General features: G+C 47.5%; 1 protein-coding gene across 2 annotated transcripts in view; it reads right to left on the reverse strand.

Annotated features, from left to right (window-relative positions):
* Window positions 1-21,564, reverse strand: part of LOC144115598 (sodium-coupled monocarboxylate transporter 1-like) — a 76,352-nt gene that overhangs the window by 21,889 nt on the left and 32,899 nt on the right. For both annotated transcript variants that reach the window (XR_013311467.1, XM_077650017.1), the window contains exons 5-11: window positions 11,643-11,800; window positions 11,408-11,548; window positions 8,169-8,298; window positions 7,998-8,086; window positions 5,487-5,596; window positions 3,993-4,060; window positions 2,655-2,741 (exon numbers count right to left, since the gene is read on the reverse strand). Coding sequence is in view for 1 of the 2 variants with exons in the window: in XM_077650017.1 (XP_077506143.1) it covers window positions 2,655-2,741; window positions 3,993-4,060; window positions 5,487-5,596; window positions 7,998-8,086; window positions 8,169-8,298; window positions 11,408-11,548; window positions 11,643-11,800 (783 nt within the window). In the remaining variant the exon portion in view is untranslated. The remainder of the gene's footprint in view (window positions 1-2,654; window positions 2,742-3,992; window positions 4,061-5,486; window positions 5,597-7,997; window positions 8,087-8,168; window positions 8,299-11,407; window positions 11,549-11,642; window positions 11,801-21,564) is intronic.

The following is a 21,564-nucleotide window of genomic DNA, read 5'->3' on the forward strand; positions in this document are numbered from 1 at the left end:
TTTATAAGCACTCTGTTACCTTTATATATAGCTTTTAAAATATTAATTATTCCATCTTGCACATCCAATGTGCCCAGTATGATCCACAGATGCTCTTGAGTAAGTTGTTGTAGGCTCCCTTAATATCCAGAAATGCTAGGCATAGGGGCCTGTGTTCCTTTTCAGCAATGTCTATACACTGCGTCAATGAAAACGGATTGTCTTCAACCTCCTTTGTTTTCGGAACCCATTTTGTAGCTCCCCTAGCACCTCCTCGTTCTCCCCCCAAGCCGGCAATCGGTCCTTTATGACCTGCATCACCACCCTGTAAACCACAGACGTCACTGTTATGGGGCGGTAGTTACTTACGTCAGCTTTGTCCCCCTTTCCCTTATATATCATGTTCATTCTATTTAATCGCCATTCTTCGGGGACGTTCCCACCCACTATCATTTTATTCACTACCTGTATTAATGTTTGCTTAGATTTTGGTTCCAGCTTCTTTATTAACTTAATCGGAATACCATCTGGTCTTGTTGATGTGCCACTAGGAACCTTCTTCTCTGCCCTTTCCCACTCTCTTTGCTCAAGTGAAGCTTTTGCAGTAACCGGTCTATCCTCCCTCGATAAATCATGTGCAACATTACTTTATTTAAATTTTTCTGTCATCCTTGTTCCCATGTGTTTTATCGCTTCAACCCCTATAGTCTAATACCCTGATCTGTAAAAAATAAGCCTTTGCTGTAGCCTAGTCTTATTACTCATTGCATTTAGATGTTTCCAGAATTTTTGAGGTGCTTTTCTATCCTTTTTATTTACTGTTGACATCCATTGGCCACCCTTTGTGCTGATTTTCTCATTAATCAAATAGGATGCTTCCCTTCTACACTTTATGAAGGTATCCTATTTTCTGTCTACTTCAACTTCTGGTTCCCCCTCTCCTTAAAATATCTGTGTTCCCTGGATGCTTCCTGACGTTTCTCTATCGCCCTCTTGACCTCCTCATCCCACCAACCCTTGGGTTTGCGTCTTTTCCCTTTTGGCTTTACTCGCACCTTAGATAGCTCTAGCTCCAGTAATCGAGTTAATTTGGTATAAGTCCATTCTGTTTCACTATCCTCAGAAATTACTTTCTCAATTTGTTTCGCTGCTGCTTCCAATTGCTTTTCTGAGTAAAAATTTCCTCTCTGATTCTTCATCTCGCTTCAGTCCTACATTGGTTTCTCTTCTGAAGCTCAACTTGATACGCTTGTGGTCACTACCTAGACTTCTGGAACCATTTCCATCTATGATCATTACCCCTAATCTATTATACATCCTCTGTGACATTAGTGCATAATCTATGGTCGAGGGCAGACTCCCTGCCGTCCATGGTATGAGCCCTTCAAACTTCTCGGTACTGTTGCATACAACTAAATCATGCCTGTCACACATGTCCTGCAACATGCTTCCTGTCATATCTGTGTACCCATCCAGGTCTTCTATAGGTGTGTTCATGTCGCCTAATTATCTCGCCCTGTCCTCCGAGCTCATAAATGTCGCTTGCAAAACATTCTAACATTTTCCTGTTTTTTCCTCTTTGGCATTAGATCCTGTCCACAGGTATACAAAGCCAAGGAGTGTTTGCTCCTCTGCCACTTTTCCTTTTAGCCATAAATCTTCCTTAGATTCCAGTTTAACCTTTTGATCGACGCCTAGCGCCATCTATCAGAAAAATTACGATGTACGTCTACCCGTTGTCGAGTTCCACCCCTGAAGATAGGTCCCAAAAGGAATTTGCTTCGTTTGGTGGTCAAGGTGGGCCTAGAATTCAGGTTGCCGTGCGATATAGTAACGCTTCAATTAGTAATTGCATGTATTCAATGTTTAACTATCATTTAATTGTGGTTTTATTTCTTTACCACAACTCATAGGGTTTTATTTGCCTGCCAAATTCTGTACAGAGCTGTCCCCGGATGGGTGCCCCTTGTTGTCGGAGTATATATAGTGGAAAAGCGGTCCCGTGACGGGACAGTTGTCCTACCGCTTATAGGAAACTTTTTGGGGGGGTTGAGGGGGGGAAGAGATGGGAGGGCACAACCAATTATAATTGCCGCCATCTCGGATTCGAGGAACCGAAACTAGGCCGCCATTTCGTCCCCTTTTGTCATACTCACATGGTTCCACCTCTATCCACCATTTTGGACCGTGACATCATCATTCATTAGCACGCGGCAGGTGGCTGTTTCTACATTGCCATTGTAGATGGCGCTACAAGTCTCAATGCGAGATGTGCCGTTTTCTAGTTTCTGCCACAGATCGGGCTGTGATCTCAGGATGGTAGCAGACCCAACGAAATCTCGAAACGTGATGAGTAAGAGCTCACGCTCTTAAAAAGGCGCATGATGGCGGCTGATTCGCATCATAACAAATACGGAGCCTCTGCGGACACAAATCGCAGGTCTGTGCACTGCCCTGCGGTTCCTAGTGGTCACCTGTTCAGTGGACGTCAAAGTAGAATCATAGCATGCAAATTTTAATTGATACCGAATTTCATATGGCTGCTAACTTCGGACGTGGAATTTTTCTTTTAGTCACATTCGTTTGTAAGGCTATCTGTTTCTACGTGAAGAGAGCACAGCAGCTGCACATGAACTGCGCAGATTAAAACATGCTCAAAAATCGCCTTCACTTACAATGCCATTCGCCCAGGGAAATACTAGCGCCATAAAGAAGAGCCCCAGAAACGGTCCTGTTGCGCTGTTGTAGAAAACCATAATTATCTGCAAAATACGAGAAAAAATAACATGATTTAACGAGAGTAAATGGCCGCAATTTTTTTCTAGATGTTCTGCAATACACTCGCTCGCTTGAAGTGGACGGGAGCAGAAAATACGCAAGAAAGAAATAAAAATTTAGGTCATGGTCGCCGCAGAGTAGATAAGCATGCAGCAGTTTATCTCCAAGATGCCCTCGTACGTACTATAATTTTTGCTATCACTGGCCTGGCAACACATTATCGCTGGACCAGGACAGAAATTGGTTGCACAAACGGGACAAATCACGGGTGAAAGGGATAACCCAAGTGCGAACAGCAAAATAAAATATGCATTAGGAAGACCAACTCTTAGCGTGGTTACTTAAAATTATCGAGTGGCGATGAAGGCGCTTCGAATATGATAACCAATGCCGGTTGTATTTTGTCCCCATTCGTTATTATTTTGGTGTGAGCGTGTGAATACCACCGCCCGCACAACTTTTGCCATCGATTGTTAGTGAATGAACTGCTCATCAAGAAAGCGGCTTGTTCAGGTTGCGGTCCCCCTTCACAGTTCGCATTACTTGTCCACCCAGTTCGAAAGCTGCTGCTAAGACTTGGAATATTTGTCAGCAGAACATCCATATCCAAAAGACTCCGTTACGCGAGTCGTCCGTATTCATCAATAAACAAAACGAGCTCGATTAAGCTTTAAGACATCACTCGGTAAAACTCAGAATTTTTCAGTGGGTACCTTAGCAGCTATTATTGATGTGTTTCACCTGTTGTCATGAGAGTACGTTCACAAGAGGGGGGCCAGGCGGAATGTGAGGACACTTTCGAATCCCATAAGATTTCTTTGGCTCTCGCCACTTCCATTTCCCCGGACGCCGTTGAATTTCGGCAGTTTCTATAGCTTTCTTGGCAGCCTATTTGGTTGTTTTGAATCGAGGTAAACATTTTAGGTCGTATAGAAATCTATACATAAAAAATCCTCATGCTTTGATAGCCGAAATAGACTTTAAACAGTGTTCAGAAAAGTGACTGCAACGTTGTCAACGACAGCACCCGAAATGATTCATTGTAACAAAAAGTTTGTTGAGAAGTGCCTGAGCAACCTAGTGATGCTAAATTAGGATTGCTCTTGTCTTTATAGCAATTCATTTTTATTTATAGTGTACAGGCTGAGTTACTGCGTTTATAGGCATGCGGTTAAGAGCGAAGCTTGCTTCCCTCGCCCCAAACTGCCGCGCTCTCGTTCAGGTAAAAAGCTCACCTTTGCTGCTGAACCCAAATGAGGCGCTGCGATGGCATACGCTGTCATCACCCCACCAACAACTAGGGCTGAAAACATAAAGGAAATATTTAACGACAAGTATAGTGTCCATTGACACTGGAGGCGATGTGAAACATCAGGCTGTCGGACGCCTGGGCCGATGGGGTAGTAAAAATTCTATTTCATTTAGTTCATTAATTGTTTCCAAGGACCCGAAGGCCTTATATAGGCGGAGTACGTTTTTGTTGCTTTAAATTCTGATGGAAAAGTGCAAGCCGGAATAAAAATAAAACAAAACGCTGGAGACCCAAATGGTGTTTGATAACTAATGAGCTAGCTGTCCAATGGGAAAAAACGATTTAAACATCGCAAAGAAGGTAATTTCCTTCAGGCAAAATTTTCTAAATATTATATTCAGGCCTCAAGGACGATAATATGCAAGTTTTTCAGCGCAAATTGCCAGGGGTTAGTTTTTACCTAGAATGTACAAAATTTCAAAGTGTCAAAATTGATGCAAACAGCAACCTCGAAATGCTAGAGCTTGTCATATAAACACCCGAAGGATCGTGGAATTTTCTGCTTCGAAGATGCCCCCCCACATCACGACTCAAATTTCAAAACAAAAACTGATGTTACTGCTGGCAAAATTTGTCTGCATAAAAACCGCGGACGACGTGCTACCCGCTTACTGTTTCACGAAATGTTTACTGCGTTCGCTATATGACATGAAAAAAAAAACAGATTTCTGGCATCAAGCATGCTAAATCGGCACGTAACAAGGAAATAGTTGCTAGGTGCACCATACTCTCAGAAAAAAGTATGAGTTTGATTTGTACGAAATCGTGTATAAAGCGGCATACAGGATACAAAAACTAAATATGTTGGGCACGAAATAATATGAGAGTTCTTTCTGAAGTGACTATCTGTTAGGTAAAGTGACTTGTTGGCTCTTGGTGGAAGATTTGTCGATCTTCGCACGTGGCTATATTTTAGAATAGAGGATTTTACAAGGCTAATGCGTGAGGAATTATGTAACTACTCACGACTAGAGCGCACGTAGGAATGGGCGCAAAGGGCTGTACTCGTGACCAAAACTTAGTTTTTTTGTTGTGCGTCTGTGCAGTGAGTTTTAACAAAACTATGAAACAGGCACAGATGAGATCTGGGGCGACGTGATGCGGAAGTTTAAAACTTATGGCATCAACAGCCGCCCTCTTTCTCCTAGGACAGCATGCGGAGGCTAATGCACCGTTAGCGGAAGTTCATATCGCCACAGATAGGCGCTGCATCGCGGAGCCTTGTAAACTTTCATTTCAGCGTGATATTGATCGCCTCCATCAATTAACCCTACGGAAGTGCTGAGCGGTTAAGTTTCGACGTGGCGTTTTTCAAAGCAAAAATAATCAACCGCACAGTTAACCCTATCGCGTCCAGTACGTGATTTCCTCATGATGCAATACATGCCGAAGAATAAAGTCTTGTTCATGCACTTACCTATTCCTTTCGTAACTGTCGCAGAATGCTTTTCGTCTAGGTTGAAAAATCTCGCTACTACATCTACGTAAATGACAGCCGCTTGAGAGTTGATCAGCGAAGATATGGTGCTGTAAAGATATAGTACAAGATTGGGGGAGTATAGCCACGAGAGGAGGGACCGCGGGATTAGTTATCTTAACGTCGTTCGAATCACTCATTAAAATCGAGATTCTCAATATTTATGGTACACGTACTGTCTTTGCAAAAGTTTAGAGCCCAGGGGGTTCGCTTCTAAGCCGTGTAGTGAGGTTTCTATATCATTCTTGAAAGTTTTACCCGTCGGAGGGGGCAAGATCAAAAACTTCTCGCCTTTAGGAGCTTTGGATATCTGAGAATGCATTGCGAGCCACACGGTGTGTCCCGGATGCAAACCCCCTTGGTTCTAAACTTTTTACAAAGCGTGAACTTTCATTTTCTATAGCATGGTGACAGCCACTATGCATGGTGACAGCCATTCTACAGCATTTCTATTTCTATACCATTTCTATTTCTGTTTGTATTCTATACCATTTTTATAGCATGGTGACAGCCACTGCGGCACGTAGTGGGGTAAAAAGTGCAACTTTTATGCTGAGGTAAAAATTTGTCTATTTAAGAAATCACCAGCCTTCTTTTTGTTCTTTTTCGCTGCAGGTTCGGTGACCTGTCATCAGCAATATAAATGCACACTAGAAATATACCAAGGACACCTCTTCTCCGGACAGCGGCCGATTTTGCATTCAACGCGTTCCTCGAAAAACAGTGCGAGGTAACTGGCAATATTTGGCCGATCTTATTTGTAAGCTCATATCATAATTTAAGATATGGCTAATAAGTAGTAGGTTTTGCTTCCGAACGGTTCTTAGCACCCACCAGTGAAACGTAGCAAACTCATTTGTCTTGCAAGTGAGCTCGAGTGCTTCGTGCGCGCTTTAATCCGCAACAATAAAGTCATCGACACGTCCCTGAACTGTGACCCAGCAGAAGAATTTCTACTGCAACAAATAGAGTCGACAACTCGCGCACTCTTTTTTTACAGCGCAGCTGTTAACTTCTTCCCTGGGTTTCGCGGCGTTGGCGTCTCTGTTGCATGCAAGAAGATAAGGGGAAAAAGGCGCAGGAGGAGGGCGTAGAGTGACTGAAAGCGCTCGGAAGAAGGAGGAAGCAAGCGAAAGAGGTTCGTGGGCCGTAACGGATGCGCCCAATTCCACTCCCCGCTCGTAGATTATGGGACTACTCGAAGCACCTGTTTGGTCGAACTACATGCGCCGAAGTTGGCCGCATTGGTGAAAGAAGCAGAGGTCGAAATATGTGGTGCGTAACGGACGCCTGTGTTATCCAACATATGCAGCAGCTGCGCTGGTGAAACTCGTTAACGAAAAAAGCATAATCTTAGAGAATTTTTTATCTTTGTCCCTGTTTGATCTATGTGTCATCTTTGGAGCAGAAGATATCGTCGGGCTGGTGACTGTCTGTACTTCTACTCAACAGCCGTTTCTTCCACCAGAAACTCTTTAATGCCAGGTTCTGCGAGCCTCTGATATGTAGACCAGTTCAACCAACGAGACCGGGGCTGCTGTAAATGTTGGCACACAGTTTATACAAGCAGAGAATTTAATGACTGCAGAAGCGAGGCTAATTTGTCATGTTTTCCAAGCCTGACACATTTCAGCGCTCGCGCATAATTATGCTTCAATTTGCGATGCATTTTGTGCCTCATTTACAGAGTTGCTACAGTTAAGACATGCCTTTGTCTTCGGAAGTGAACATATAACTATGCAGACTCTTATTGTTTCAGTATTTGCATCTTGGGGCGTTTTGAAGTTCCTCAAATCTATGCACACATTCCTTTTTTTTTTCAATAAAGCTTTTTTATTCCGTAGCAGTCTCCGCAGTAATTAACTAATCTAGTCGCTCTTCACAGTATAATAGGGTTTAGACCGTTGTCTTTTGTGGGAGAGCACCAAGAGCCTGCTGAAATGACTTCACTGGTAATATGCGTAAGAAGCTAGAAAATGTTTCTAAATGTTGCGAACACAATGTACACGTGAATGCACTTTTTAATATCGAAGTTATCTCGCTCGGTAGACCTTGTTGATTTCTCTTTGCGTGTTGATCCTCCTTTTTATGTTTACGTTTTATCACTTACTGGCGCACTAACGAGTGTAGCCAGTGTTATATGACACTTCTTAGTACGCAGGACTACCCTGGATCGTGATTTGTTCAATGCGTTATTTTTTGTTGTCTACTCATTACACGTTCAAAGTATGTTACTTTTTTCGGCGTTTGCATGCAAATATTTGCAACTATCCCTGTCAACTTTTTATAGTCGCAGTGGCAATGGCTGTGCCTTTTGAGTGGATACAGCACAGAGACAGGACGAATAGAAGGCCACAACGAATGCTAAGCACTTCCATTTGTCCCTTCTTCGCGCTGTGTCCAAGCAATATGTCCAAACAATTCGCCCGTAACCAGTTCATATACGTGTACCTTGTCGCCGCACTGACGACTCCCGCAAGGAACAACCCTGAGAAACAAGGAAATTCTTTGAGGTTCTTCTTGACATAATAAGGCACAATCTGCGAAATATAGTAAAAAACGCATGAAGGCGATTATTTTGCTTTCTGAAAAATTACAGAGCTGAGAGAAGTCCCGCTTTACCTGATCGTATGATTTGATCGCGCCACTCAATAATGGATCACAGTCGCGGAACCAGTAGATAAGTGCCACACCCAGGCTAGATGCGATCCCATAGTAAATGAGCACAAGCATTGTTCCAACTTTTGCGGTCCTGCATAAGGTAGGAATCAGTGATTTATAGCATCTTATAGACATCAAATGTATATGGTTTGGAAAGAACATGCAACGCATTACATGAAGTAATCTTTTTCTCACTTATACCGCTTCACTATTTTACTTCCTTATTGCCTTACTATTTTGCACTTACTTCACTATTTGGGATTAGCTTATTTTTGACCAATCTTACCAGTGGGCAGCTTCGTGCTCAATGCTACTCCAATTAAATTACCTTGAAGAGGTGAAGACACCAAGTTTGCGGGTGGCGTTTTCTTAGTCTAAAACGTTGCGCATGACCCAACGACGCGTAATACACGCTCGGCGATTAATATATGCACGGCAAAAAAATTTATTGTATCCCTAATACTCAGCGACTTCGGCTTCGGTTTCTGAGCGCCGGGCATGCTATGCCGTCACAGCAAGGAAAGAGAAGCAACTCTGGTCACGTGGGCCCCAAAAGTTGTGACACACGAACTGCTGCGTCTGCTACATGCTCTACTACACATGCTGTGCGTACTAGCGCCTTTCAAAATGCCGAAAAACTTCGTGGGTACTGCGATAGGCTGAGAAATACCAAGCGAGCGAGAGACGACACCGAGTTCTGAAACCAAGCGGCGCGCTTGGGCCGATATCAGTCGGCGTGCCGCGTATGGCAAAGCGGTTTCTGCATTGTATTTAGCTTTGCCACACTGCTGACGCCGATGTATGGCGGACGTCTCTGTCGGCGGCCCGTAGCCGATAGCGCGTCAGTCGACCGATCTCCTGGACACGTCAAAACGACATAATGCATCACTGTCTGTACCGACGAATTCCCGCCGCTGCCTTCACTTCATCCCGCCCGCGCAGACGCGGCGCGAGACTCCTCCGCGGGTCCGTGGCTGCTGATTTCGATATCGGCTGCTCGCTTTGTTGTGCTGGTTGTTTAGCAAACAGTCCTTGTATTCGCTAAATGAGTGCTTCAGGCCAATTCTACAGAATTCGACATTTACAGCGCGAGTACGTAATTTCCCCAGGAATGCGCCCATAACGAAGTCTGTACCTCAGCGCTACTTTTGTTTACATATTGCTGCATGTGTACAGACAGCAACTGCACGTTCGTTCAGCATGAATGCAAGCTGCGTTCCACTTATGCAGAGCAATGTTTTCTCTTTTGAGCCGGTTGTACGTTAACTTGTTTACGCAGTGCGATAACTCTTCAAGGAGCGCAGACGATTGCGAGCGCCAGGCTGGGGAACGCCTCACAGTCAGCTTGTTGACATCGCGCAGGACCGGCGTTTCTCGCTCATTATATCTCCTTTTACTGACGTGTCCAATACTTGACTTCACAATTAGTTTACCCAGAAGTATGTCCAGCGCACATCTGCAATAATTAAAATGGCTTAATTTGTTGTCCACAAGTGACGCCGGCGACTTCGACGGCGAGCGCCTGCAGACTGGGTCACACCGGCTAGCAGTGGCGCTTCCCGCTCGACGTACGCGCGTCCTGAGATGTGGGCTGCCGTCGATTTCAGGTCACTGTTGCCAAAAATATGCTCGATGAGCATTTCTATTCCCTAAAACCTCTAAACCCGTTCACTGCAATTGCTGAACTCCATATATACGAACCCCGCTGACTCCCCAGGCCTACCTGTCCCGCTGGTGAGTGTCAAAGTGCAAATATATTGTGACGAAGAAGACGAAGCTGGAAGTGGCGTGGGACGGAGCGCTCGCGCTAGGCCAGTGGCCATTAAATCTCTTTTCCATCGTTCATCGCGTCTCATTCTTTGGCTGGCCGCCACGTAACATTTGGTGGAGCTTGCGAGGTGTAACCCAAATCTCATCCTCTTGGTAATCGGGCTTGGGAGCCCTGTGTTTGCCTGCGTCTGTCGGCTGCGGATTTCTGGTCCGCGTCGCCCGGCTGTGCTCCAGCCTACGAGAGCCGAGCCGATCTCACCGTTGCTCCCCCGCCCCGTCCCCCGCCTGACCCACTGGACACGACGAACTGGAACCGACTCCATGACCGATCCGACCTACTGACCACACCTACCTGAGAGGCAGCTCACATGTGAGACACTGCCCCCTCCCCATGCCATTCGGCGCGTCCAAGGGCCTAGGCCGTCACCTCCTGGTGATCAGAGGCCCGGAAGCTCGTGGACCAGAACTCGTTTCCTCATCTTCTGCATCGCCAGCACTACACAACCTTGCCACCTCTGTCGTACCGTCATCTCAAGCCCATCACCATTTCACGCGCATCTTCGTCAATGTCTTTCATTCTCGATTGGGAGAATCGCTGAGTGGCCTCGGGTAGTGCGACAAAGAAGACGAAGCTGAGAGTGGCGCGGGACGGAATGCTCCTACTAGGCCAGCGGTCATTAAATAATTTCTTTTACATCGTTCATCGGGCCTCATTCTTCAGCTGGCCGCCGAGTAACAATATGAAATGTAGTCGCTCGTTTCCCTTATTTTTAATGCGTATAAGGTAAAGACAAGAGCAACCGGTCAGGTCGTTCTCTCATTGGCGTGAAGGTTTCGCCCGGCCGCCGATGCTGGTGCCGGCAGATGCGCCAGTGACATCATACCTACCGATCAACCCACCGACCGCCAACCCCGGCCAACGCAGCGCTTTGGCAATGTCGCGAGGCGCCGTTCATAGCACGTCACGTTACTGTGCTGTGATGTCACTGATATTTACTGATGTCGTTCCCAAGCTCGTGCTTCATTAAATATCGTGCTAGCGATGGGTCTCGATCGTGAGAAAGAACATTATTTAAGGACTGTTCGGAGCTGAATTAAATTATATTTTAAGTGATTGACGCATCACATAATTGGCCGCGGGGGTATTAACGTACTAAGGAAGCCCATAACAACCTTTTTATACCCTCAAAATTTGGTATCTCAACCCCTCTAAAAATTTGAGGTATTTCCTACCTTCAAAACTACTAAAACTTGTTTTTTTTTCTTTCCATGTTCTGTACACTAGAATGGTGTATTTACGTTCTTAACCTGCGCCCCAAAATTTGCTGCTTTGTAGCTGCTAACTTCAAAAGGTCCAAAAACAGCTTGAAACACGCATATAAAAAACCTACAACACAGAAATAATAACTGAATAAGTCTATGTGGCATACCTTTGTGCTTCCTTGAGATTTCTTGAAGCAAGAAATCTCTGGACAATCATTTGATCAGCACCTCCTCTGTAGACGTACATAGTAGATAAACCAATCAGGCATGCCCAGACATTTTCATCCTTTGTAAAGTCTAAGCTGTTTCTGTAAGGAAAGAATATGCGTTTTTCCAATTATGGATCAGATAGCGACACGTGTCAGCGTTGTTATTTCTGCATCAAGAAGAAGAATTACATACTCCCACATGAAGGTCTTGACAGGAAAATCACTGAAAGGACGCAGGTTCAAGTCCTTCGCATGGGCATCGTAAGCGATCTTCACCATAATGGTAGCTGGAGCCAACAGCACTATGCCAGCCTGCGCGCAGTCAGTCCATACAACGCCCCTCAGACCGCCCTAGAATATAAAGCGCTGTAATAAATGTGCAGCCTTCTCATCTTTAGATGGAAACCCTTTGCCCGTAGTATGGTAGCGTGTCATATATGGCCGAGGTTACAGCGATATCATGCGCATTAGGCTAAAGTGTTTTTCCGTGCAGGCCTCTATTGCTGTCATGTCAGTGTAAGATTTAACGCTTTTTTATTCAGACTGAACAGACCGCCAAGGAAGAGTTGCCCTTGGAGTTATAGTTATCAACGTCTATTCGTGTTCATATTCAAACCCACGACAGGACCCATGTACCCATGTTGGTGAAAAAAAAAACTAATCCCGATTCCATGTGCGTCATCTGCGTGTCATATATTGTGACCATTTAAAACAAACATTTTCAGTATAAGTTGCGGATGAGAAATAAATATTATCGAAGGCCATGGATTGCACGCCGCCTTCTTGCTCAAATTAAATTTTAAAAAGAAGATTTACAGGGACTTCGTAAAAAAGGCATGTAGAGATGTCACGCCTTTAAATCGTTGCAAAATCGCTTCAATGCTAAGCTAAAAATGCGAAATATTCACTACAATAGCGCATTTAAATCATGTGCCTACAAACTGATTTGTGCATTAAAAAATGGGGGGCTTAAAGTGATGAAGCCAGACGTGAACTATGGGACGCCTTACTAGAGGATTCCGCCTTAATCTAGTCCACCTAGGGTTCTTCAACGTGCGCTCACAACGCACCGCACTCATGCGTTAAAGTGCGAAACCACTTCTAGGCGTACTGCCCGGGTTTCAGCGGTGTGTGTCTGTGTGAAGTCCGGTCACGTGAAACCGAGGAAGGTATGGGTATGGTGGCCTAGTGTTTAGTGTATGTGTATAGGGTATATGTGTATAGTGTATAGTGGTGACCTAGTGTATAGTGTATGGAAGCAGTGGTATGGTGGCCTAGTGTTTTTGTGGCGTAAACACGCTATGAAGGTTAGTTGATTTGAAGTGAATAAAAATGGACCGAGTTAATTATGAGTATACCAAATTTTGAAACAGGACCCGGTAACAATCGCGTTCTACTCTAAAAAGCATTTCAATTGACTGCCATGAGCGGTGGCAATGCAGCACTACATATGTTGTAGAGATGAAAGTAAACGCGAATAGCTCGCGCTGAGGTACGATAGGTGGTGGGGTGTAATTGCCGTGTTGGGTTTGAGTTTGGGTTTATGGTGTTCTACATTCTAAAGCGACTAAGGCTATGAAGGGACGCTATAGTGGAGGACTTCGGTCATTTCGGCGACCTGGGGTTCTTTAACGTGCACTGACATCGCACAGGAATTGTCGATTTGAATTTTGAGGACTGGCAGATGAAACCTTCAAAGACGTCAACTGCTCCGAACGCGGAGCCCAGTGATAACGCGACAGCTTCGCTCCTGCGGTCGGCAGCGTGGGTGCAACCCTTCGCGACCTCTTCGGGCTTCAGACCGGCAGGCAGCGGAGACGGGACCTATGTGCGTCATGTTTTGTGCGGGTGTCAACCATTGCGATGTCATGGAACCTGTACCTCCAGAGCACTTGTGATCTATGCGCGCCTGTGTGCTGTTGTGGTCAGCGAATGCGACGCAAACGGAGACGCAGACCTCCATTATCGGCCTCTCTTTCTGTCTCTTCTCTTTCACTAAAAACTTTCTCCCTTACATCATGGCGTGGTTGAGGTATGCATCGATATGTGAGAGAGTTACTGCACTTTTACTTTCCTCGAAACTCACAATCACAGCGCAGACGCACAACGGCCAATTCAGGCAGCAGCGTCACTGCAGCTCGTTCGTGATCTGTTCGGGCGACGGATGGACTGTTTCGAGAGGCCTCCTAGAGGCTCCGAGCGATTTGTCCAACGGGCAAGGTGTAGCGCCGAAAGGGCGGTGGCGTCCATGGACTGCCTCGCAACGCTGCAGCACGCTGTCGCGTTCCACTCTTTACGGCCGAAGCGTAAGCTTACTCCAACTCTTTTAACTGTTCTTGATGCACATCTTAATTTCTTTTGCTTCTTTACTTTCGGCAATGCTGTACCCTGATTTTCAAGAAACGCTTTGAATTTGTGTGTTTAATTCAAATTCATGCCTTTTTAGGCCAGTTGTTCGTATTCATGATTTTATGCCGTGCAGTCTGGGTCGCCCTTATTTAGAGCGCCCGAGCGAAACCACGGTGCAGCTGCTGTGCTGTAGAGGCAACGTCTGTGCGGAAGTAGACCCATATAAATCTAGGAGCCGTGTGAGTACAACACAGCACCCGAAAGTGAGGAGAAATTGTCTAATTTTGGTTTTTATTCTCTGGTACGCACTGCTAGAGCGCTCGACACAACGGTGATACAGGACATAGATTTGTGTTCGAAATACTGCACTAGTCTTATCTTTCAGGCGTGTGCCTCCCTGCTGTCTAAGTGTACATTGGGCCCAGCCTGTCAACCTGCACTCACGCGGCTTGTATCAGCCACCTCCTCTCTCCTTCAGAGACAAAATAAGGTTTGCTTTGATTTGTTTTGAATCCGTTTATCGAAAAAAACAATTGCAAGGAGAGTCTACGCTGCGTGTCACGCATGGATGAGCATGAGAGCATGTAGAACGCTCTGAGCAGTAACAACCTTTTAACACGTTTCGAAAGAAGAGTGGATGCGCTTACTACGTTAGAACTGAGGGCATCCGCTTTTAGAGCGTGTCGTCTGTTAAGGAGAGGAGAGGACTAGGAAGGGAAACTGGCTCGGATGTTTTAAAAACCACTCGGCTTCTTTATTACGGTCAGACGTCGCTGATCTTCCTGCGGTTAGTAAATTAATGAGGAGGCATGGATAATACGAGCGATCTTTAAATCATCCGCGGAAATTCCTTCTTTTTCAGCATTGAAGGGAGTTTATGGAGGCGTAACAAATTTTTTGCGTACTGCCCTCGCGTAGGTGTAGTCCACAAAGAAAAGTATTTACTAAGGGTTATACAAAATGCTTACTGAGCACCGTTATTGGCCATTTCCTTTCAAAATATGTCTGAATGGGCTGCTGAAGATAGAGAAATTAGGTAATAGTTTCAGGCTAGAAGTGAAATGGAGGCTTGAGCTACAGAGATGGTTTGCTAGAAAAAGCAGATTTTCTTCTCAAAACTTTGCCGAGCATAAAAAGGGGGTCACTTCTTAATCACAGGCATGATCGGCCAGGATAAGGACGATGCGCGTAGCCTCTGGACGAAGTTTCGGAGACATTTTTCTAAAAATATCCACGTTATTCTATTCTTGTCAGGTTGACAGCAATACTGGGATCTTTTCCCGGCACCTTAATTCGCACGATCTCAGTTCTGACATACTGCCTTGCGCCCAAACCGCTCGCAGGAGCTTTGTACTGACAACGCTCGCCATTATGCTACATGCATGTATGAGACAACCCTAAAGCGTGCTACAAGGTGCCGTGATGCCGGCCATAATTCATTTGGTGTAGCCCTTAAATGAGCTTGGATGCAAGTTCTAGAGGGAATGTGCCGTACAAAAAAGTTCCCTTCAAAATTCGCGTTTCAGTATTTCCGTGTTCTCACTGAAACCGATGCTAGGAAGGCGTTATACGCAAACGCTGGAGGGCACAGCAGCGTTCTATCTCAGATAAAGTTTTTGAAAACAGAGGAATTTCCTGCCTGTTGCTTGGACAACTCTGATTTTTTTCACCTAGCCAACCTTTGTCAGGTTGCGTGCCTTCAAACGGCCCAGACGAAGACAAGTCCACTTTTCGAAATGTTGGAAAGCTCCATGACCCCCCCCCCCCCCCTTTCTTGTTCACTTTGTGTTTGCAAGAAATGTCTCTAACTACACCCTCTACCATGGACTTCAAAACGATAGGACACGATCGCTGTTAGGCTTTTCCTAAGCGGTGTTAGGTTACTCACCCCCTGTGAGTTGCAGTACGCTGAAGTGTGCTGCTGAACGTTTGCCGTACCTGCTGCTGCATTCACCCAAGCAATATTTATTGGATTTCTTAATATGGTAATTTAGAAGCATTACTAGGGAGTTACCATTGCGTGTTCCCCAGAGTTGCCGCTGCACGCGGCAAATCAAAAAAATGTCAAAAGCATTCCTTATTTGTAGCGTTTGTTTCGGTTATTTTATGCGATTTAGTGCTGCAAAAAACTAACCAGGTACATGAAACAAAAATGTTTTAGTGTGTTTATTTTTATTTTCTTAGCAATTATCTTGGTCGCAATGGTGATGCAGTTAACGAGCCCAAGCATAGCGCCGCTATTTCCTTTGGGCCACCAAGCCTTTGGGCCAACTATCCTAAAACTTCCTATTATTCTTCGTGAAGTCAGAACGGAAGCCATTTGGAAGATATCAAACTAAAATCGAACCGAGGGGTCCTAGAACCCTAAAAGTACCTGCACAAGACAGGTATGCGACGGTGCGCACCAAGCCAAGAAACACGCAAAAATCTGTGAAATTCGTCATTAGTGCAATAACGCGTTTTCTACAGGGCTAAGTTTACCTCGCTTTATTTGCAACCAACCCGCAGCGGCTACAGAGCTCCGAGCTCGGCTACCGAGTCCGAGGACGCGGCTTCAAATCCTGGCCACAAACCACATTTTCGTGTACGCTGAACGTAAGGGTGTTCGTGGGGTCAGTGCGCATTAAAAGAGTTACAGGGCGGCTACCGCTGTGTAACACGAGGTTCAGCAACATCTGTCAAGTTATTTCACGATCTGTTTTTTAATATTTTTATAGATATAGTGCGCTCTTTATAATTTTCCCATTCATACTCCTTTCACGACAAGCTCTCCTCACAGTCCGCCGCTCCAGAAGCGCGGCGCCACCGATGACCTAAGAGAAAACGCGTTTTAGCAGCAGCCGCCGATGGCCCGTGCTACATTCCTCCGTTCTCACCAAACTCTCCTTCAACAGTAACCATCCTCCAGTTACGCATTTGACGCTCTCGCTATACCCTCCTCTTTCCACAGAAACCCCCCCCCCCCCCCCCCGGTTAAGCATTTCCCGCTATCGCCGTGCCCTCCTCTTTCTACTGAAACCAACCTCTGGTTAGGCATTTGCCGCTCTCACCATGCCCTCCTCTTTCTACTCAAACCACCCTCTGGTTAGGCACTTGAAGCTCTTGCTATACCCTCCTCTTTCCACAAACCTACCCCCCCCCCCGGTTAGGCATTTGACGCTCTCGCCATGCCCTCCTCTTTCTACTGAAATCAACCGCTGGTAAGGCATTTCACGCTCTCACCGTGCATTCCTATTTCTAGTGAAACCACCCTCTGGTTAGGCATTACACGCTCTCGCCATGCCCTCCTCTTTCTACTGAAACCACCCTCCGGTAAGGCATTTGACGCTCTCGTCGTGCCCTCCTCTTTCCACTGAAACCACCCTTCAGTCAGGCATTTGAAGCTTTCGCCGTGCCTCCTCTCTACCGAAAACACCCTCCGGTTGGGCATTTGATGCTCTCGCCATGCCCTCCTCTTTCTACAGAAACCACCCTACCATTAGATATTTGACGCCCCTGCCGTGCTTTTCCATGTTCCATTGAAACCACCCTCCGGTTAGGCATTTGACGCTTTCGCCGTGAACCTCTCTTTCCACTGAAATCACTCTATGGTTAGGCATATGATGCTCTCGACGTGCCCTCCTCTTCCGACTGCAGCCACTCGCCGGTTAGGCATTTGAGGCTCTCGCCGTGCCATCATCTTTCCCCTGGACCCACCCTCGAGTTAGGCATTTGACGCTCTCGCCGCGCCCTGTTTCCACAGAAGGCACAGTCTGGTTAGGCATTTGACGCTCTCGACGTGCCCTCCTCTTCGCACTGGAGCGACTCTACGGTTAGGCATTTGAGGCTCTCGCCGTGCCCCCATCTTTCCCCTGGAACCACCCTGGGATTAGGCATTTGAGGCAATCGCCGTGAACTCCTCTTTGCGCTGAAACCACCCTCCGGTTAGGCATTTGAGGATCTCGCCGTGCCCTCCTCTTTCCACTGAAACCACCCTCCGATTAAAGCAATGGACTGCTGTCGCCATGCACTCCTCTTTCTACTGAAAGCACCCTCCGGTGAGGCATTTCGCTGCTGTCGCCGTGCACTCCCCTTTCCACTGAAAGCACCCTCCGGTTAGAAATTTGACTGCTGTCGCCGTGCCCTCCTCTTTCCACTGAAATCCCCTTGCAGTTAGGCATTTGACGGCTGTCGTCATGCCCTCCTGTTTCAACTGAAACCACCTTCCGGTTAGGCATTTGACGCTGTCGCCGTGCCCTCCTCTTACCACTGAAACAACCCTGCGCTTAGGCGCTTGACGTTCTCGGCGTGTACTCCCCTTTCCACTGAAGCCACCCTGCGGTTAGACGTTTGACGTTCACGCTGTGCTCACCTCTTTCCACTCAAACCACCCTCCAGTTAGGCATTAGATGCTCCCGCTGTACCCTCCTCTTTCCGCTGAAACCGCCCTCCGGTTAAAACAGTTGACTGCTCTCGCCGAGAACTCCTCTTCCCACAGAAACCACCTTCCAGGTAGGCATTTACCTGCTGTCGCCGTGCCCTCCTTTTCCACTGAAACCGACCTCCGGTTAGGCATTTGAAGCTCTCGCCGTGCCCTCCTCTTTCTACTGAAACCACCCTCCGGTTAGGCATTTGACGCTCTCGCCGTGCGCCACTATTTCCACTGAAATCACTCTAAGGCTACGCGTTTGACGCTCTCGCCGTTCCTTCCTCTTTCCACTGAAACCACCCTTCGGTTAGGCATTTGACGCTCTCGCCGCGCCCTACTATTTCAACTGAAGCCACCCTCTTGGTAGGCGTTTGACGCTCTCGACGTGGCCTCCTCTTCCCACTGTAGCCACTCTCCTGTAAGGCTTTTGAGGCTCTCGCCGTGCCCCATCTTTCTCCTGGCACCAACCTCGGATTACGCATTTGAGGCTCTCGCCGTGCCCTCCTCTTTCTACTGAAACCACCCTCCGGTGAGGCATTTGAGGATCCCGCCGTGTCCTACTCTTTTCACTGAAACCACAATCTGGTTAGGCATTTGACTGCCCTCGCAGTCCCCTCCTGTTTCCACTGAAATCACCCTCGCGTTGTGCATTTGACTGCTGTCGCCGTATCCTCCTCTTTAAACTGAAACCACGTTCCGGTTAAAGCAATTGACTGCTCTCGCCGTGCCCTCCTCTTTCCATTGAAACCACCCTCCGGTTAGACACTTGACTTCTGTCGACGTGCCCTCCACTTTTTACTGAAACCGCCCTCCGGTTAGACATTTGACTCCTGTCGCCATGCCCTCTTTCCACTGAAACCAGCCTCCGGTTAAGCATGTGACTGCTTTCTACGTGCCCTCCACTTTTCACAGAAACCACCCTTCGGTTGAAGTACTGACTGCTATCCCCGTGGCTTCCTCTTTCCCCTGAAACCACCCTCCAGTTAGACACTTAACTTCTGTCGACGTGCCCTCCTCTATCCGCTGAAAGCGCCCTCCGGGTAGACATTTGACTCCTCTCGCCGTGCCCTCCTATTTCCAATGAAACCACCCTCCGGTAAGGCATTTGAGGCTCTCGCCGTGCCCTCCCCTTCCACAGAAACCATCTTCAGGTTAGCATTTGACGCTCTCGCCATGCCGACCCTTTCAACTGAAAAAACCCTCCGGTAAGGCGTTTGAGCTTCTCGCAGTGCCCTTCTATTTCCACTGAAACCACAATCCGGTTAGACATTAGATGCTCTCGCTGTGCCGTCCTCTTTCCGCTGAAACCGCCTTCCCGTTAAAACAAATGTCTGCTCTCGCCGTGCCCTCCTCTTTCCACTAAAACCACCCTCCAGTTACGCAATTGAAGCTCTCGCCGTACCCTCCTCTTTCTACCGAAACCGCCCTCCGGTTAGGCAATTGACGCTCTTCGTGCCCACCTCTTTCCACTGAAACCCCCCTCTGGTTACGCATTTGACGTTCTCGCCGTGCCCTCCTCTTTCCACTGAAACCACCCACCGGTTAGGCTTTTGAGGTTCTCGCCGTGCCCTCCTGTTTCCACTGAAACAACCCTGCGGTTAGGCGCTTCACGTTCTCGGCGTGTACTCCTCTTTCCACTGAAACCACTCTGCGGTTAGACGTTTGACGTTCACGCTGTGCTCACCTCTTTGCACTCAAACCACCCCCCGGTTAGGCATTAGATGCTCCCGCTGTGCCCTCCTCTTTCCGCTGAAACCGCCCTCCGGTTAAAACAATTGACTGCTCTCGCCGAGAACTCCTCTTCCCACCGAAACCACCTTCCAGGTAGGCATTTACTTGCTGTCGCCATGCCCTCCTTTTCCACTGAAACCGACCTACGGTTAGGCATTTGACGCTCTTGCCTTGTCCTCCTCACTACCGAAACCACCCTCCGGTTGGGCATTTGACGCTCTTGCCATGCCCTCCTCTTCCCACTGAAACCACCCTACGGTTAGGCATTTGATGCTCTCGCCGTTCCCTCCTCTTTTCACTGAAACCGCCCTCGCGTTAAACCAATTGACTGCTCTCGCCGTGCCCTCCTCTTTCCTCTAAAACCACCCTCCAGTTACGCATTTGAAGCTCTTGCCGTGCCCTCCTCTTTCTACTGAAACCACCCTCCGGTTAGGCATTTGACGCTCTCGCCGTGCGCCACTATTTCCACTGAAATCACTCTACGGCTACACATTTAACGCTCTCGCCGTTCCATTCTCTTTCCACTGAAACCACCCTCCGGTTAGGCATTTGACGCTCTCGCCGCGCCCTACTATTTCAACTGAAGCCACCCTCTTGGTACGCGTTTGACGCTGTCGACGTGCCCTCCTCTTCCCACTGGAGCCACTCTCCTTTAAGGCATTTGAGGCTCTCGCCGTGCCCCATCTTTCCCCTGGCACTAACCTCGGATTACGCATTTGAGGCTCTCGCCATGCCCTCCTCTTTCTACTGAAACCACCCTCCGGTTAGGCATTTGAGGATCCCGCCGTGTCCTACTCTTTCCATTGAAACCACCATCCGTGTAGGCATTTGACTGCTGTCGCCGTGCCCTCCTCTTTCCACTGAAACCGCCCTCCGGTTAGATAGTTGACTCCTATCGCCATGCCCTCTTTCCACTGAAACCACCCACCGGTTAGGCTTTTCAGGTACTCGCCGTGCCCTCCTCTTTCCACTGAAACCACCCTCGAATAGCCATTTGACGCTCTCGCTGTGCCCTCCTCATACATCTCAAACCATCCTCCCGTTAGGCATTCGACGCTCTTCGTGCCCTCCTCCTTCCACTGAAACCACCCTCCGGTTATGTATTTGACCTTCTCGCCGTGCCCTCCTCATTCCACTGAAACCACCCACCGGTTAGGCTTTTGAGGTTCTCGCCGTGCCCTCCTCTTTCCACTGAAACACCCCCGGATAGGCATTTGACGCTCTCGCTGTGCCCTCCTCATACCTCTGAAACCACCCTCCGGTTAGGCATTTGGCGCTCTTCGTGCCCTCCTCTTTCCACTGTAACCCCCCTCCGGTTACGCAGTTGACGTTCTCGCCGTGCCCTGCTCTTTCCACAGAAACCACCCTCCGGTTAATCATTTGACACTCTGTGTCCTCCTCTTTCCACTGAATGCACCCTCCGGTTAAGCATGTGACTGCTCTCGCCGTGCCCTGCTCTTTCCACTTAAACCACCCTCCGGTTAGGCATTTGACCCGCTCGCTGTGCTCTCCTCTTTTCACTGAAAGCGCCCCACCGTAAAAACAATTGACTGCTTTCGCCGTGCCGTCCTCTTTCCAATGAAACCTCCCTTCGGTTAATGCAATTGACGGCTTTCGCCACGCGCTC

This window comes from Amblyomma americanum, chromosome 1, assembly GCF_052857255.1.
Source record: "Amblyomma americanum isolate KBUSLIRL-KWMA chromosome 1, ASM5285725v1, whole genome shotgun sequence".
In the NCBI taxonomy this organism is placed as follows: Eukaryota; Metazoa; Arthropoda; class Arachnida; order Ixodida; family Ixodidae; genus Amblyomma; species Amblyomma americanum.